This window comes from Durio zibethinus, chromosome 28 (assembly GCF_047325235.1).
Source record: "Durio zibethinus cultivar Kanyao isolate XHJ-2024 chromosome 28, ASM4732523v1, whole genome shotgun sequence".
In the NCBI taxonomy this organism is placed as follows: domain Eukaryota; kingdom Viridiplantae; phylum Streptophyta; class Magnoliopsida; order Malvales; family Malvaceae; genus Durio; species Durio zibethinus.
Genome location: NC_143189.1, coordinates 799219 through 816208, shown reverse-complemented (window position 1 = coordinate 816208; position 16990 = coordinate 799219). Strand labels below are relative to the sequence as shown.

The 16990-nt window shown below is 37.3% G+C and overlaps 3 protein-coding genes across 14 annotated transcripts; all 3 read left to right on the top strand.

The window, feature by feature from the left end:
* The first annotated feature begins 168 nt into the window (after nucleotides 1-168).
* LOC111280481 (enhancer of mRNA-decapping protein 4-like) lies at nucleotides 169-9283 on the top strand. Of its 10 annotated transcripts, none has more exons than XR_016334995.1 (13): nucleotides 169-1288; nucleotides 1388-1437; nucleotides 1506-1662; nucleotides 1800-2018; nucleotides 2561-2689; nucleotides 2902-4503; nucleotides 4648-5007; nucleotides 5578-5697; nucleotides 6386-6556; nucleotides 7217-7381; nucleotides 7539-7692; nucleotides 8173-8476; nucleotides 8647-9283. XR_016334995.1 is itself a non-coding variant. In XM_022867921.2 (13 exons), coding segments are annotated over exons 1-13 (4248 nt in total). In that variant the 5' UTR covers nucleotides 169-448; the 3' UTR covers nucleotides 8649-9283. The 10 variants fall into 10 exon arrangements, 8 of the variants coding, with proteins under 8 accessions (XP_022723656.2, XP_089613080.1, XP_022723655.2 ...); XR_016334996.1 differs by lacking the exon at nucleotides 8647-9283 and adding an exon at nucleotides 8565-8610 and having other exon boundaries at nucleotides 7481-7692; XM_022867921.2 differs by having other exon boundaries at nucleotides 7564-7692.
* A 93-nt stretch (nucleotides 9284-9376) lies between these two features.
* GAUT4 (galacturonosyltransferase 4) lies at nucleotides 9377-14103 on the top strand. 3 transcript variants are annotated; one of them, XR_016334997.1, is made up of 10 exons: nucleotides 9381-9755; nucleotides 9863-9897; nucleotides 10051-10092; nucleotides 10182-10254; nucleotides 10340-10491; nucleotides 11197-11459; nucleotides 11656-12013; nucleotides 12274-12849; nucleotides 13188-13565; nucleotides 13801-14103. XR_016334997.1 is itself a non-coding variant. In XM_022867926.2 (9 exons), exons 1-9 carry the CDS (start codon nucleotides 9653-9655, stop codon nucleotides 13461-13463), a joined length of 1878 nt encoding a protein of 625 aa, XP_022723661.1. In that variant the 5' UTR covers nucleotides 9377-9652; the 3' UTR covers nucleotides 13464-13740. The 3 variants fall into 3 exon arrangements, 1 of the variants encoding a protein (XP_022723661.1); XM_022867926.2 differs by lacking the exon at nucleotides 13801-14103 and having other exon boundaries at nucleotides 9377-9755; nucleotides 13188-13740; XR_002689041.2 differs by lacking the exon at nucleotides 13801-14103 and having other exon boundaries at nucleotides 12274-12915; nucleotides 13188-13740.
* LOC149510602 (uncharacterized) lies at nucleotides 13423-15140 on the top strand. The gene is made up of 2 exons (XM_089756969.1): nucleotides 13423-13565; nucleotides 14444-15140. The coding sequence occupies exons 1-2, from the start codon at nucleotides 13423-13425 to the stop codon at nucleotides 15027-15029; spliced, it is 729 nt and encodes a 242-aa protein (XP_089613095.1). The 3' UTR covers nucleotides 15030-15140.
* The last annotated feature ends 1850 nt before the right edge of the window (nucleotides 15141-16990 follow it).

The following is a 16990-nucleotide window of genomic DNA, read 5'->3' as shown; positions in this document are numbered from 1 at the left end:
ATGGTTGGAGGGGTTTTTTTTTTTTTGGTTCAAATTCAATGCTTTCAGTTTCAGATTAAGAGGAAATTTTATACTTGATGAATGTGATGTGTACCACTGCTACAGACTGTGTAGCGGCCCCGAAATGGTTTAATAAATTACTCTTGCTATACTGATAAAACTAAAACTAAAACTAAATTTTCTTTGAAAAAAAAAAAGACATTGGCGTCTTTGAGTCATCGTCCAGTCTGGGTCACATGCACGCAGAGAGGAGACTTGAAGAGACATACTTAAGATTGGATATATCAGAATTCGATTCTGATCTGAATTGAAGCAGCAGATCCATGAAACCCTCCTATTCCCTGTGTTCCGCGTAGGCTCTCAACAAGTCTCTCTCCGCTTCCTTAATATATATAATCATAGTTATTGGCTAGTAGTGAAGTGTATTTATTATTGTATTTGGATTTTGATGGCTTCCTCTGGGATTCCCGATCCACAACCACAAGGTGGGGTTGTCGGTAGAGGTGGAGGTGGAGGTGGAGGCGGAGGATTCGATATGAACAAGCTGTTCAAGCCCTCTTCCAGCCCTATGCTGCATCATCATCATCATCATCAAAACATAAACTTAACAGCGACTCCTCCAAGTCCAAGTCCTAACACCAACAACCTGACCACATCCCCTTCGTTCCCAACCCAACCATCCACACCTCATCCTCCCTATCTGACGCCTTCCTCGTCTTATCCTCCTCCGACTGGGCCCTACCCTTTCCACCACCCTCACTACCTTCCCTATCCTCCTCAACACCAACAACCCTTGCATCCTCATCCTCTTCATCATCAGCCACCACTTAATATCAATCGACCGTTTCTTTATCAAGCCCAATCCCAGCCCTCCCCACCTGCCACTCCTACTTCCGGAAACGACCTTTTGATGGCCTTTTTTGGCACGCCTACTCAAACTCAATCGCAATCTCCTGCTCCTCTTCCTTCTGCCCCACCTCTTAATATGAATGTTACCTCATCTGCCCCTTCTCCCTCTCCCCTCCGACTGTTGAGCAGCAAGGTCCCCAAGGGCAGGCATCTTTTTGGCACCAATCTCCTTTATGATATTCATGTCAGGCTGCCGGGTGAAGTTCAGCCCCAACTCGAGGTCGCTCCCATTACCAAGTATGCTTCTGATCCTGGCCTTGTTCTTGGTCGTCAGATTGCTGTTAATAGGAATTATATTTGCTATGGTCTCAAGCTTGGGAATATCCGTATCCTCAACATCAATACCGCCCTCCGATCCTTGCTTCGTGGCCACACTCAGGTACTTCTATTTCTACTTAGGTTTCTTCTTTGCAGTTGTACAGAATAATATTTTATTACCAGCTCAGCCTTCTCGATTACTTTTTTTCTCCAAATGTAGAGAGTAACAGACATGGCTTTTTTTGCCGAGGATGTCCACCTTCTGGCCAGGTACTCCTTTTTCATTCTTTTTACTCGTTTACTGTTATCGGAACATGCTCATCGTTCATTTTCTGCAGTGCAAGTGTTGATGGCCGGGTTTTTGTATGGAAGATCAATGAAGGTCCTGATGACGAAGATAAGCCACAAATTTTTGGCAAAGTTGTTTTGGCCATTCAGATTGTCGGACAAGAAGAATTAATACATCCACGAGTCTGCTGGCATCCTCACAAACAAGTAATAAATGGGTTTGTAATTTATGTTATCAAATAGAAACCATTATCCCCTGTCTTTATATTGTTCCTATAGTCTTGCTTTCTCTGGGTATATATTTTATTCCTTCTTGTAAATGTTCAACAATTATTATCTAACAGGAGATTTTGATGGTTGCTATTGGAAATCGTATCCTGAAAATTGATACCATGAAAGTAGGAAAATTGGAAGGGTTTACAGCCGATGAACCTCTTAATTGCTCTGTTGATAAGCTTATTGATGGTGTTCAATTTGTTGGTAAACATGATGCTGAGATTACTGAGTTGTCAATGTGCCAATGGTTGACCACCCGTTTAGCTTCAGCATCAGTAGATGGCATGGTTTGTACTGATTTTTTTTTCCATATTTACCTTTTTATTTTATAGGTTCTTGTTATTGTAACTGCTTCTGCAAAAAATTGAATGATTGTAATATCCTGAACATGGAACTCCTCCTTGAAGTTCAAATGCTTCCTATCATGGCAGAAGTTAACATGTAAACCTGGTAATGTTTGAAGGCCAAAAAAAAAAAACCCTGATAATGTTTTATTGCCAACTAGCATTGATGGCTGTACATCAGGGCATGTTGGGCCATTTAAATGCATGTAAAAGGGTTTTCGGTTCTCCAAATTTAATCTTCATGGAAAAATGGTTTTCTGATTGTAACCATTAATTATGATTGCTGTGGAATACTGCAAATCAAATTCCCGACCACCCTTGCTGCATTATTGTTATATATGACTTTTCTAAGACCCAGAAAACTAAAATTTTGGTTATGCATCAATTTTTCCTTTAGGCTTTGGTACTTAGATCCAGAGTAAATGATCTCCATCCATTCTCCATTTTGGCACTGATATTCATGGAAACCTGAATTTTTGTGACAGGTGAAAATTTGGGAAGATCGTAAGGCCTTACCACTTGCAGTGTTGAGACCACATGATGGTCATCCTGTTAACTCAGCAACATTCTTGACTGCCCCACATCGCCCTGATCACATTGTTCTTATAACTGGAGTAGGCTTCTGTTCTTTTGTTTTTCATAGAACATATTGTTCTAAGATCATGTTAAGCTTATGGGATGTTGACGGAATATCACTTCTGTTTTTTTGGCTAGTAATGTGGCATGATAGTGGACATTGGTATACATATTGATTATGTTTACGTTTCTTAATATAGCTCTTTTCATCATGTAAATGTCTAATTTGCATTTATGTTTTTATTTAAAGGGCCCACTAAACTGTGAAGTGAAGATATGGGCCTCTGCAAGTGAGGAGGGCTGGTTGTTGCCCAGTGATGGTGAATCATGGCAGTGTATCCAGACATTGGAATTGAGGAGTTCTGCAGAGTCCAAGGTTGAGGATGCATTCTTTAATCAAGTTGTGGCACTGCCCCGTGCAGGATTGCTTCTGCTTGCAAATGCCAAGAAGAATGCTATATATGCTGTACACATAGACTATGGGCTTAATCCAGCAGCAACCCACTTGGATTACATAGCTGAGTTCACTGTTACAATGCCTATATTGAGTCTCACTGGAACAAGTGATAATTTACCAGGTGGAGAACATACTGTGCAGGTCTACTGTGTTCAAACACAGGCTATTCAGCAATATGCTCTGGACTTGTCTCAATGCCTGCCACCAACCCTGGAAAACATAGAGTTGGAGAAAACAGATTCCAATGTTGCTTGCATTTTTGATGCCATGAACTCTGATGGTTCTACCTCTCTGGAATTATCGCATGGATTTAAACCAACTGAGGTGACTCTAAGCTCCTCAATTCCAATGTCACTTATACACTCCAGCAGCTCTGAAAGTGCTGCCATGGCAAGCCGTCCGCAAAAATTGCCTTCTTCTGAGGTTACCTCCATATCTGAGAGTGCTGTGTCAGCAATGGAAAGTAAACCAAGTGCTTTGCCTTTTCATAGTAGTGCCGAAAAAATGCAAAATGCATCACCTTCGCTTCCATTAAGTCCAAGGTTCTCACAAAAGCCATCTGGTTTTAGAAGTCAATCAAGTGCAGATCATCCTGGCAACCACTCAGCACATGATCATTCTGTTGACCATAGAGAAGATGCTATCAAAGAGAATAAGGTTGATATCCCCTCCTCAGGTGACAACTTGCAGAAAGATGAAGATATTGCCCAAAATGACATTTCAATGATTCCTGATCCTCCTGCAGTGTTCAAGCATCCAACTCATCTGGTAACACCATCAGAGATATTATCTATTGTGGATTCATCTTCACAAAATGCACAGATTAGTCAGGATATTAATGTAGGTAAGGCAACAGTCCAAGATGTGGTTGTCAAGAATGATGCTGAAAGTGTGGAGGTAGAAGTTGAAGTTGTTGGTGATACAAAATTTGGTCAAACTAGTCAAACTGAATGTCCACAAGACTCTCATACTACTGTTTCAGATAACAAAGAAAAGGCCTTCTACTCTCAGGCATCAGACCTTGGCCTTCAGATGGCCAGAGATTTTTGTGCAGAAAATTATTATATTGAGGGGGCTCAACAAGCTATTGATGTTGGTGTTGCAGGACAAGACAGACCTACTAATGCTGGTGATGGGGAAGACCAGAATGTGATGAAAAATTTCCCTCCAAAGGTTGGTGAATCAGACACTGCCAACACTGTTTCACCATCTCTAGCTTCTGCTAAAGGGAAAAAGCAGAGGGGGAAAAATTCTCAAGTATCTGGTCCATTTTCACCTTCAGCGAGCCCCTATAATTCCACAGATTCATCTAATGAACCAGGTTGTAGTTCTGGGACAATGTCAGCTGATGCTGTTTTTCCCCATTTGCTGGCTATGCAGGATGTGCTTGAGCAGGTACTGCTTCTAAAAATAAATAAAAATTTTCTGAAGTAACAATGCTTCGTTTTTTTTTTTTTTTTAAATAAAAGAATCTCCTCTTTGTAGAAATGTGTCTGTCTCTGTTAAATTTTCTGATATCATCTTCTTTATGTCAAGCAGTTAGTCAGCATGCAAAAGGAAATGCAGAAGCAGATGAATTCAATTGTCTCTGCTCCAGTTAACAAAGAAGGAAAGAGACTGGAGGCATCCTTGGGCAAGAGCATTGAGATGGTTATAAAGGCCAACACCGATGCTTTATGGGCTCGTTTTCAAGATGAGAATGCAAAACATGAGAAGTTAGAAAGAGACCACATGCAGCAGATAACAAATTTGATCACCAACTGTATGAATAAGGACTTGCCAGCCATGTTTGAGAAATCCTTAAAGAAGGAAATAGCCACAGTTGGCCCTCTTCTAGCTCGTGCTATTACTCCCACTCTGGAAAAAAGCATATCTTCTGCTATTACAGAGTCATTCCAGGTAAAAGAGCTAAATTGTTTTGACATCTCAAATTGCTTGGTGTCCCATTTGAGTGAAGCGTTCATTTATATGGACAGATGCACCATTATGAATGAAGCCATAACTGGAAATGCTGCAATTTTGTCTTACGGGAAATGTTAACCAGTGTCAAGCACTGGTTATGGTGATATTTTCTTTATAGAAAAATTTTGTATTTGATGTGTTGTCTTCTCTTGAATTTGATGAAACTACTACATTAAATTAAAAAAAAAAGCCTAAAATAGTAATATAACTAATCTTAAAATGTGCCATAGGTGTTAATGGGACCCTTGTCTTATTATGGAAAATATGCTGTAATGATCTCCTTCCATCCTCTCCTATCTTTTTCCTTGTTTCTTGGTATAATTTAGTAAAGCCTCAAATGTTTCTACACTATTTGCTGCTGTGGTAGCTTTCTTACATCTATCAGCTTCATTCTGTATGGTGAATTCGCTACTCTAAATGTTGTACACCACGGTATACAATTTCCATGTTCCACTGAAACAGGTGGTTGATATACTCTCAATGGGGGTTTAATTTGGTATTTTGCAGAAAGGAGTAGGAGAGAGGGCAGTGAATCAACTAGAGAAGTCAGTCAGTTCAAAACTCGAAGCTACAGTGGCCAGGCAAATCCAAGCACAATTTCAAACTTCTGGAAAGCAAGCACTTCAGGTGATTTCTTGTTCATGTATCCTCTCTTTTACTGTAGTTATATTGGCTGCTGTTTTTCTTTTACTGAACCTTCTCGTTGGTTTCTTTTTCCCTCATTTGGAGCTTGACAATGAAAGGATGCTTTATTTTTAGATGATAGGTTATTGATATTAGCATTCATAGTGGTGAGAGTATTCTTCTTTGACAAAGGGTCTTTCTTCCTTCACCTAACTCTAAATTTCCTTCTGTATGAAATTCTTGTTCCTATTTTTTCAAGTTAAGGCTTATCTCCATTATCTGCCCCCTTTTTTATGTGGATACATGTGTTTGAGCTTACCGTGCTAAAAAGCAGATGATATCCTCTTTAGGATTTAAAGTTGATTATGTAGAGTGGGGGTAAGTATATACCCTGCCTAATGTCTCCTTACTAAGAAGGATATCTTTTTTGGCTTTAGAAACAGTCAGGTGAATGTCCAAACACTGTGCCAAAATCTCTAGGTATTTCTTTCTATTTTACTTGGTACCAATAAATTCATTCTCACTGTCAAATTTGCCTTTAGGTCGTCCTCTCCGGTGACAACTTTTTCTGTTTCATTTTTTACTCTGCTGAATTTTTTCTTTTAGTTGGAATGAACGTTCATAAATCTTTTAATTGGAACTTATGTAACATCATTGTGCTGATTAGAAAATGCTGGATTTGTCCTTGCAGGATGCACTGAGGTCTAGCTTGGAATCTTCCATTATTCCTGCATTTGAGATCTCATGCAAATCAATGTTTGAGCAAATTGATGTCACATTTCAGAAAGGGCTGATAAAACATACAACTGCTGCTCAGCAGCAGTTTGAGAATGCACATTCTTCCCTTGCTGTTACTCTAAGGGTATGGTAGATTAGTGACAGTAACCTCTGTGGTTTCTCTGATCTTAACTTAATTCCCACTTTAATGTGTTAAAAATGGTAAATGTTGCCCTTCTTATTAGTATGAACTATCAACAAATTTAATTGAATATTCTTTTCATTTTATTGAAAAGATCCTGGGTTATAGTCGCTCTCTGTTCTAGGATGAGCAACTGTAGTATATTTTACTATTTAATTATAGCTATAGATTGAATGATGTTGCATAATGAGTTGTATGTAGTAATTGAGGTGTCCTTTGCCCAACCATTTTGTGCTAAATACTGTTGCCAGTTTGTATGCCACCAAGATAAATTCTGAAGGTAGATCTTTATGCCCTATAGTAGGATTTGTGTTTGAAAGGAAGATTAATAGGAATATAGTGTTATAACTTGGTACTTTTTACTGCCATTTTTAGGGTTGAACCATAGAAGGATGGCCTTTTATATTTATGCAGAGTGGTATGCGGTAGGATAGACTTCACCGTTGCTAAGAACTTCACTAATGGATGATTATACATGGATATAGTGTGATGTGTGATAGGATGAAACTGTACAAAAGCAGCTTTTTACATTCAAGTTTTGCCTGTATGATATACTTTGCTTGTACAACTAATTTTTTAAAATGGCGTGCTTTATGCTTGCAGGATGCTATTAATTCAGCAACTTCAATCACACAGACCATAAGTGGAGAATTGGCTGATGGGCAATGTAAACTTCTAGCTATAGCAGCTGCAGGTGCCAACTCGAAGGCAGGAAATCCCTTGGTGACAGAGTTGAGTAATGGACCATTAGCTCATCTGCTAGAGATGGTATGTTTGCTCTCTCTTTCTCCTTCTCCCCGGTGCCCGGAAGTAGAAAAAGAAGAAAATATTTGAGGCAGATACTAATGTATTGTCTTATAAATACAGTAAATCTGAATGTCACTGTATTTGCAACTTGTGAGGCATTCATGTTTATTTGCCGCAGTCTGAGAGTGTTAATATCTGTGTAGCAGCCTGAGGCACAAGTGGATCCAACAAAAGAACTCGCAAGAATGATAGCTGAGCAGAAATATGATGAAGCGTTCACTGCAGCCTTGCACAGAAGTGATGTCTCGATAGTTTCCTGGTTGTGTTCTCAGGTAAGTTCTGCTTCTGCTTATATGGACCACTGAATAATCATACTGTTATTGCACGTCACTAATAACATATGTGTCCATACAATTTATAAGTATTGTTTGACTATAGAAAAATTTTGTGCATCAGGGGCCCTGGTTTATGGTTTGATGCAGTGGTAGTATTTCTAACCACCGGTTGCCTTAGAATAGTCCAGCATACAATGCATTTACTTTTTAAGGCTTTGAGATTGATGACTGAATAAAATATGCATGATTGGTGGTTCCAGCCAGGAAAGGACGGTGCTAATTGTATATATTTGTGTATTTGAAGTGATTGGATAACATGGCAATTCCATTGTTCTCCTCAGCAATATGAATAGCTGAAGGATCTCGAATTTTTAAACTCCTTTTACTCTAATTAGTGATGACATTACTTTCCAGAAGCCATGATGCACATAACAGAAACCTCTACTTTCAAACCTCACTTTGCTGTTAATTCACCAGGTGGATCTACAAGGGATTTTGTCAATGAAACCATGCCCACTGAGCCAAGGAGTTTTGCTGGCTCTTTTCCAGCAACTGGCTTGTGATATCAATAAGGAAACATCTAGAAAGCTGGCATGGATGACTGATGTAGCTGTTGCCATAAACCCCTCCGATCCAATGATTGCCGTGCATGTGCTACCCATCTTTAGGCAGGTGTGTCAGATAGTGGATCATTATCTGCAAAGCTTGCCCAGTAGTACATCTGCATCAGAATCTGCCAGCATCCGTGTTCTTATGTTTGTCATAAACAGTGTGTTGAGCTGTAAGTAAATGATTATTGCCTCCTGCCCTCATTGTCTTAATATTTTGTGCAAATTTGTTTGAACATTTGGTTTTGTATAAAAATGTAGGAACTTCCATTGGGATTATATCATAAATTCAGCTGTATGGTTTCAATTCGTTTGAAGTAGTTAAAGTTCTTGATGTTCTTAGGATTCTTCTCTTTTGCGACGACTGAGGTGTGCTCCTTCAAAGGATTCCTACCTCCTGCTTAGTGTGGAAAATGTGAAATAAATAAAAAATAAAGAGGTTGATGATTTAGCAGAAGTGGATTGGGAGGCGGTTCCTGTTGGACAGGTTATATGTAAGAACTAATCTATGGTAGTGATGAGATGATTGAAGTTTGAAGGAGGATTGAGTGGGTGGCAGTTTGGGTGAGATACGGGAGGGAGACCATAGAAGAAGCTTTCAAACTTCTACTCCGAGACTGAGGGAGCGGTAACTGGCCTGATAAGGCGTACTGACTGAAAAGTGAGGACTGGGGAGGGAAATACTGAAAATCTAAAATGGATGGATATACATTCAGTCTGCCGACACTTTGGGTTTTTTCAATGCCACGTACAGATACAGTCATGTACCCATGACATAACTCAATGGTACGCAGCAATACAGAGAAACAAACGAAGCGTGAGAATTTTGAATCCCATTGCCACAAAAAGATTATGGAGTTTGGACTGCCGTAGCGGCCCAAATTAACCATTAAAATGAACCAAAATATAGAATGTTTGTCTCTGTACTGTGTAGTGGTTTAACTTTAACATAAATATATAACCATTTTTGAAAAGAACAACCGCCAACAGCCCACAGCTATAATTGACCATTGACGAATTTAAAATATTACTGCTACTCCTTAAATGGGAAAAGAGAAAAAAATATATAGGTAATATAATTGAAAAAAAAAAAAAAAGCATTTGTCTCTCTCTCTCTCTCTCTCACACGCACACAACATCATTATCTCATCTCATCTAGAACTAGAACTAGAACCGAACTAGAAATAGAATCCTTCTTCTTATACTCATCGCTCTCATCGCTCACTGTTATACTTTTTCACTTTTCTCATTTGCTAACAAATTCCAGAAAGAGGGTATTTTCTTTTCTTGGTTGTTATTGTTGTGGTAAAGAAATTGGAAAATTTTTGTAAAAATAGAAAGGGAAAAAGATGAAGGTGAGGCATGTAGTGTTGGGTTTGTTGTCGATTTCCGTCGTTGCTCCCATCTTTCTATACACTGATAGGGTCGGCGCCTTCTTCAACCCCTCTTCTTGTATGTCTATTTCTATTACTCTTCTTCTACATTTTCCTTTTTCCCTTCTTCGACGCTGATCTTTCTTTCTTTCTTTCTTTTTGAATTTTTAATGGTAATTTCTGCAGCAAGACGCGATTTTCTTGATGATGTTGCAGCTATCGTAAGTTTCTTTCTTTGTTCTTTCCTTGCGTTCACAATAATAATAATAATAATAATAATAATAATAATAATAATAATAATAATAATAATAATGTGCACCACAAAAATTTTTCTTTCTTTATTTTTTATTTATTTTTTTTTTTTTTTACTGCAGTCGCTGTCCGGCGATACCAGACATCTGAATGTTCTTCCCCAGGTAGTAGATTAGTTCCGTTTGTTGTCCAGGGCAGGCATTATATTGATTGGTTTCAGATCTAACGCCTTCAATCTGTAATTTTGGCATAGGAAACTTCCACCACCCTGGAAGAGCCCATTGGAATCGTCTATTCTGACCGCTTTACCCATTCCTTTTCCAACGGTAAATAACTTCAAAGAAAATTTTATCTACTTTTAATTTGCGCATTGGGAATGTGAATTGATGGTATTAGATTTCCTAATGACAGAGACGAGGGAGCATAAATCTACACGACTGCTTTCTGCTACAAATGAAGAACGTCAACCCCAATTACCCGACCCCATTAAACAGGTCACAGATCCTGTTTCTGCCAATCTCACCACTACCCTCGATTCCCATCCCAATGCATCTCACCTTTTGGTAATTTCTTCCCTTTTTTTTTTTTTTTTTCTTTTTAGTATTTCATTTCATTTCTTCATTTTCTAAACATGTCCAGAGCATGCTGTCATTTTTATTTCAACAACTTTAAATCGGCTAATTTTTTCTTTTTCTCATATTGCTATAGCATTTTACTTGTCATCCCCGTTTCTGTTGATTTTGATTTCTGAATGTTCCTCTTTCTTTTAGTTTTACCATAACCTACTTCCCTGGTTACTTGCCTCTCATCTTGTAAGGATTTTGATACTGTTTTGCTACAATGGAAATGCGAATTGTCCTCTTCTATACATTCTAAACCTTTGGAGCTTCAGTTGTCAGCAATAGGGAGATGCGATTATATCCCTAATCTTCTACTTCTACCTATCATTTCTGTTTCCATGTCTTGATGTTAAACCGTTTCTTTCAATTTTTAATTGCATATCTAAACAAAATATTCCTTTCATAAAGTTCATGTAAACTTTAACCTGGAAGAGATGTTGTTCGCTAACCCTTTCAAGGTTGGCGTTTTGTACTATTTTTGTCTTCCCTGAAATTGCTTTGCATGTCCAAACTAATGCTTCTCTATAAAACCAGCTAAAACCAGTTTCTTAATGGTACTACATTTCCAGATTTCACTATAAAAAGAAACTTTAAACCTAAATTTGGACTTAGTTAACGGTTGTTTTACCCTGTTTGCTCTATCAATAGTCTATAAAGCCTGAGCAACAACCAACTCAACCCTCCAGCAAGATTGATCAGAAAGAGCATTCAGATAACAAATCTGACAGACTGACTGAACCAACAGATGCTTGGGTACGTCACGTCAAAGACCAGCTCATCCGTGCAAAAGTTTACCTCTCCCTTCCAGCCATCAAAAACAACCCACATGTTACAAGGGAGCTTCGACTGCGGATTAAGGAAGTTTCACGTGCTCTTGGTGATGCAGCCAAGGACACTGATCTGCCAAAAAAGTAACTCTTCTGTCTGAACATAGGATCACTGCTCTTTATTAAAAATTCTTGATTTATTTTCATTTGTCAAATTCTGTCTGATATGTGTTGCTTTTCTTTTTTTTTTCATTTTCAGTCACTTAAGTTTATGTGGGATTTTAAGTAAAGAATGTGGTTTCTACATTGCTTTAATTTGTTAACATGCACCTTATTGCAGTACCTTTGATAAGTTGAAAGCAATGGAGCAATCATTAGAAAAAGGTAAGCAGATTCAAGATGACTGTGCTGCTATGGTAAAGAAGCTTCAAGCTATGCTCCACTCAACTGAAGAGCAACTTCGAGTGCACAAAAACCAGGCCATGTTCTTGACACAATTAACTGCAAAAACGCTTTCCAAGGGTCTTCATTGCCTGCCTTTGCGTCTTGCTACTGAGTATTATTCCTTGAATTCTTCACAAAAGAACTTTCTAAATCAAGATAAATTAGAAGACCCCTGGCTGTACCATTATGCACTTTTCTCAGATAATATATTAGCAGCAGCAGTTGTTGTAAACTCAACTGTCTCCCATGCTAAGGTAAATGTACTCTTGTATAGAGACTTAACTCATACTTCCTTTGGTTGCCAGTAGAAAGAGAAATGGTTTATCACTTTAATCTTAAGATAGCCATTACCATTTCATTTTTAACTTTTTACCCATCTTTTTGGGAAGTAATTTTGGAACATATGTGTGTGCATGTCTGTGTATAAAACAACTTGATATGTACATAATGACATTTGAGCCCTCTGCAATTTGTTGAAATGTTGAACTCATCAAATTCACTTAATTCCTTGCAGCACCCTTCAAATCATGTTTTCCACATTGTCACAGATAGGCTTAATTATGCGGCAATGAGGATGTGGTTTCTTGGTAATCCACCTGGGAAAGCCACTATACAGGTCCAGAACTTTGAAGAATTTACATGGTTTAACTCTAGCTACAGTCCAGTCCTTCAGCAGTTAGGTTCTCCTTCCATGATTGATTATTACTTCAGGGCACATCGTGCTAATTCTGATTCAAATCTGAAGTTCCGGAACCCAAAATATTTGTCCATTCTGAACCATCTTCGCTTCTACCTGCCAGAGATCTTCCCAAAACTTAATAAAGTGTTGTTCCTAGATGATGATATTGTAGTCCAAAAGGACCTTAGTGGTCTGTGGTCCCTCGATTTGAAGGGCAATGTCAATGGTGCTGTTGAGACTTGTGGAGAAAGCTTCCATCGGTTTGATCGATATCTCAACTTCTCAAATCCTCTAATCTCAAAGAATTTCGACCCACATGCTTGTGGATGGGCATATGGAATGAATATTTTTGATTTGGAGGAGTGGAGGCGGCAAAATATCACGGAGGTATATCACAGATGGCAGAAGCTGGTAAGTGATGCATAAATCCTGGCTGAACAGAAAGTAAAATAGGCATGAAAGTTCCTTAGAGACCAGGTTAGTTTATTTTGTTCACATTGCTAGCCTTAATTAGAGATCATCTAATTTACCCTTATTAAGTGGAAGCTTGTGTGACTATTTCTCTCACCCAGTGTCATGAATATGATTTAACTCTTTCCTGAGTGCCATCATAAATGCTAGAAACTAGGTTGGTAGTTTTAATTCAGTATTTTTTATTTCATTGTGGACATATCCTATACTTAAAAGAGTTTGTGGTATTATGCTGGTGTATTATCTTGATTTTGTTTTGAAGGAAATTTTATGTGCAGAATCATGACAGGCAATTGTGGAAGTTAGGGACCTTGCCTCCTGGTCTCATAACATTTTGGAAACACACTTATCCACTTGACAGATCTTGGCATGTGCTTGGGCTGGGCTACAATCCTAACGTCAACCAGAGGGAGATTGAACGAGCTGCTGTTATACACTATAATGGCAACTTGAAACCATGGCTGGAGATAGGCATAGCTAAGTATAAAAACTACTGGGCAAAGTATGTAGATTATGATCTTATGTATTTGCGAGATTGCAACATCAATAGGTAGAAAGCCGTCATGGGATACCCTTATGTTAAAGTTTCGTGGTGATCTATGTTGGCTATTCATCTTGACAAGTCTTCATCACTTTGTAGATTATTCTATTCCGAGGTATCGGGTTGAATTCATTCTTGTATACATTGTCAATTTTGTTTTCGATATTTTGGTTCTTGCCACATTGTGTTACGAGTGACGTTGATGTGGCTAGTTTTAGCTAGGTATGTGGAAATGAAGGTGTATTTGTATCTGATTGGTAATCTAGCTGCTGCCGCTGCTTCTTTTTTTTTTTTTTTTTGTCATTGTAATGTTAGAATATGTCATCTGATGCAATGGTCCTCAAATGCAGCCTAGATAGGAAGTCAGGAAGGTAAGGGAGTTGTTCTTGCTGAGATTTGGAGTCCTGTCCCAAGCCGAGTTGATAGATAGGAACGTGAATATGTGCACGTGTTTCTCGCTTTCACATGGGAGCAGTTGGTTCAGCCCATGACAACAGAATAGAATGATAGTATTAGTAGTATATTAAAAAAAAAAAAATACTGGTTGTAAATTTTTCACATTGTTAACAAGGGCTGTAGGGGATGCATCATCAGAAAATTTTGACTTAAGCTGTTTTGTATTGTATGATAAAATGGTAATTGTGGTTACTGGATGTTGTTTCGTTCGTCAGTCGTGAGCTCAGCTCACGTTAGGTTCCTTTATTCAAAGTAATAATTAATTAAATAAACGGTAGCGGTAGCCACTGACCCATGTCATGTGGTATGGTGGTTGAGATAGCCCACTTTTAACTTTAGAAATTAGTATCCATTTCTATTTGCCACCTATCTCTAATGGGAATAACAAGGGGCTGATGGGGAGCAGTGGGACTGGGGCTCCGGGTACTATTCCTTCCAGGACTCCAAGCCAGCCATTTGTTGTCTGGGGGGTTACAGTAGAGTTTGAAGCCCGATTAGCCCCACATATAATAAGTGTTTTAACTTTGCATATTGCAGACCAAATCATTATCTGAAAAAAGACATGGCAAGGTATCATCCTCCCAGTCCCGCTCACCTCTGCCTTCTCGTCTTGTTCATCATCATCCATCCCTCCATGGGATTCTTAAATGGCGCGGAGCTTCTAAAGGAGGTGTGCAACCATACGTCTAACTACGCATTCTGTGTTGCGACTTTAAATGCAGACCCAAATGCGGGTAGTCCGCAGGCCCTTGCCGGTGACCTTGCAAACGCTGCTTTACGATTTGCTCAAACCAAGGCCAGCGACGCCCAATCCCTCACAGTCCTCCTTCTTAAGAATGCCACCACCTTTGTGGACCGCAATCGCCTCCAAATATGTCAAAGTGTCAACAAGAAGGCCATATCTGAGCTTTCATCGGCTAACAATGACTTCAACTCTGACTCACTGGACACCATGGTGGAAGAGATGAGTAGTGCCGCTTATGCTACTAAAGATTGCCAGAATGAGATCCAAGGCAGAGGCGCCCACTTTTCACTGCTGGCCACCGTCAATGCTGACTTGATTAAACTTTGCGAAATCTTTATCGTCTCTACTAGATATTTTACTTTGGAAGATTTTTACTAACTCTGGTTTTATTAGTAATTTGGTTTTTGTTTTTTTTTTTCTGCTATGAGGCCTGAAGAAGGACATAGTGGTGTATTCAGTATTTTTATGAAACCATTCAAAACTAATCTAGATTTGGGCTTGTTTTGCAATTACACAACATTAATTTTATGATTGCGTGGTTAATGGTTAGACGAGAATTTTCCTTTTCCCCACCGCCGGGGGGGGGGGGGGGGGGGGGAGGAGAGGAGAGGGGTGTTATCATACAGAAATATACAATACAACTTCTACTGCCGACAAAAAAAAAAAAAAAGCTTGATGGGATGGGACCGTAGCCATTTGCATATCACCTCACGGCCTCACGGAGTAACAGCTTGGTCTTGGAATTCTCCACTTATTGGCAAATAAATAAATAAATCTCCACACATTTTTAATCAATTATTGAATGACAGATATCATCTTCCTAATGGCTTATATATGTTGCTTTTAAGCTAAATAATAGGAATGGATATTAAATTTTATAGATTAAAAATATATTTTTTATTTTAAAATGATTAAATTATTAAAATAATTAATATTATTACAATTCAATTTAGTTTTTTAAATACACATCAAATATAAAATAAAAAAAATATCTTATCATATTCATCATTTTTATATTTGAAACATGCCTTAAATCATAAATTCATGCTTCACTTTTTTGAGGATGATTATGTAACAAAAAATTACTTATCTCTTTTAAGTTAGCCAACATTAATTTGGTTAACGGGTGTTTATTATTTTGTAGAAGATGTGGTGCTTTCTTAAGGAAAAAGCATACGAAAGGTTAAAGCATATCGTTTTGAATAGGAAAGCAAAAGAGACATGGAAGAAGAAGGCAAAGGGTGAAAAACAAAGATTTTTGGGATAGGATTGTATTGGTATTGTGTAGTCTAAATTTCATTAATTTTTTTTTAATGAATCTTGGAGTAAACTTACCATTATAGTTTTAATTTTGAAATAAATTTGCTCAAGATTTAATTGCAAAATATTTCATAAAATATTTTGTATAAGCTGTTTAGTTTTTTTTTATATAAATATTTTAGAAGCTGTTTAATAATAATAATAAACCCTTGAAAATGACATGGTAGGGAAAAAAGGCCAAGGCTAATTAAAAAATATGATGTGATATTATATTTAGTAGAAAATGTCATGTAGAATAAATAAAATAAAATAAAACAATTTAGAGATCAAATGAAAGAAGAAATAAAATAAAATAAATTCAAATTTTAATTTCATAATTGTTTTTTATCTACCATGTCATTTTCAAAATTATTTTTAAATTATAAAAAATTATAATGAAATATTTTACAAAATATTTTCCAAGTATCATATCTTGATCAAATTTATATCAAAATTAGATGTATAGTGATAAATTTGCTTCAAAATTAAAATATATGATGGTAAGATTGAAACAATTAAAAGATCAATGATAAATTTAAGTAGAATGATAAATTTGTATTTAATATAGTAAATTAATTAATTAAGTGAACTTTGGTTTTGTATATTCTCAAAACCATATTTTTTAGAGTTTTTTCTATGTAATTTATGAAAAAAAAATCACAACAAAATATTTAAGGCGCATTTGATTTGAGGGAATCTATGCATTTTCTTTTGGAATCTTACTGGTTTGTATTTAATTTCAATGTTTGGTTTAATGCAATTCAATTTCGAGTAAAAGTGATAAATTCTCAACAGTACACAAAATATTGAAATTAGAAACCCACATCTCTTTATGATATTTCAGAATTTTGAGAGAAAAAGTTACGATATTTCAAAATTGACTTAAATAAAAAATTATGAAATAATTGTTACTATTTTAAAAAGTATATTTGAAAATGACTGCAAGTCAATTGTAGATTTTTTATGCTAAATTTTTTTTTATATTGCAATTAGTAACATTTACCATAAAAAATGCTATGAATAATTTTGTTCAATTTTTT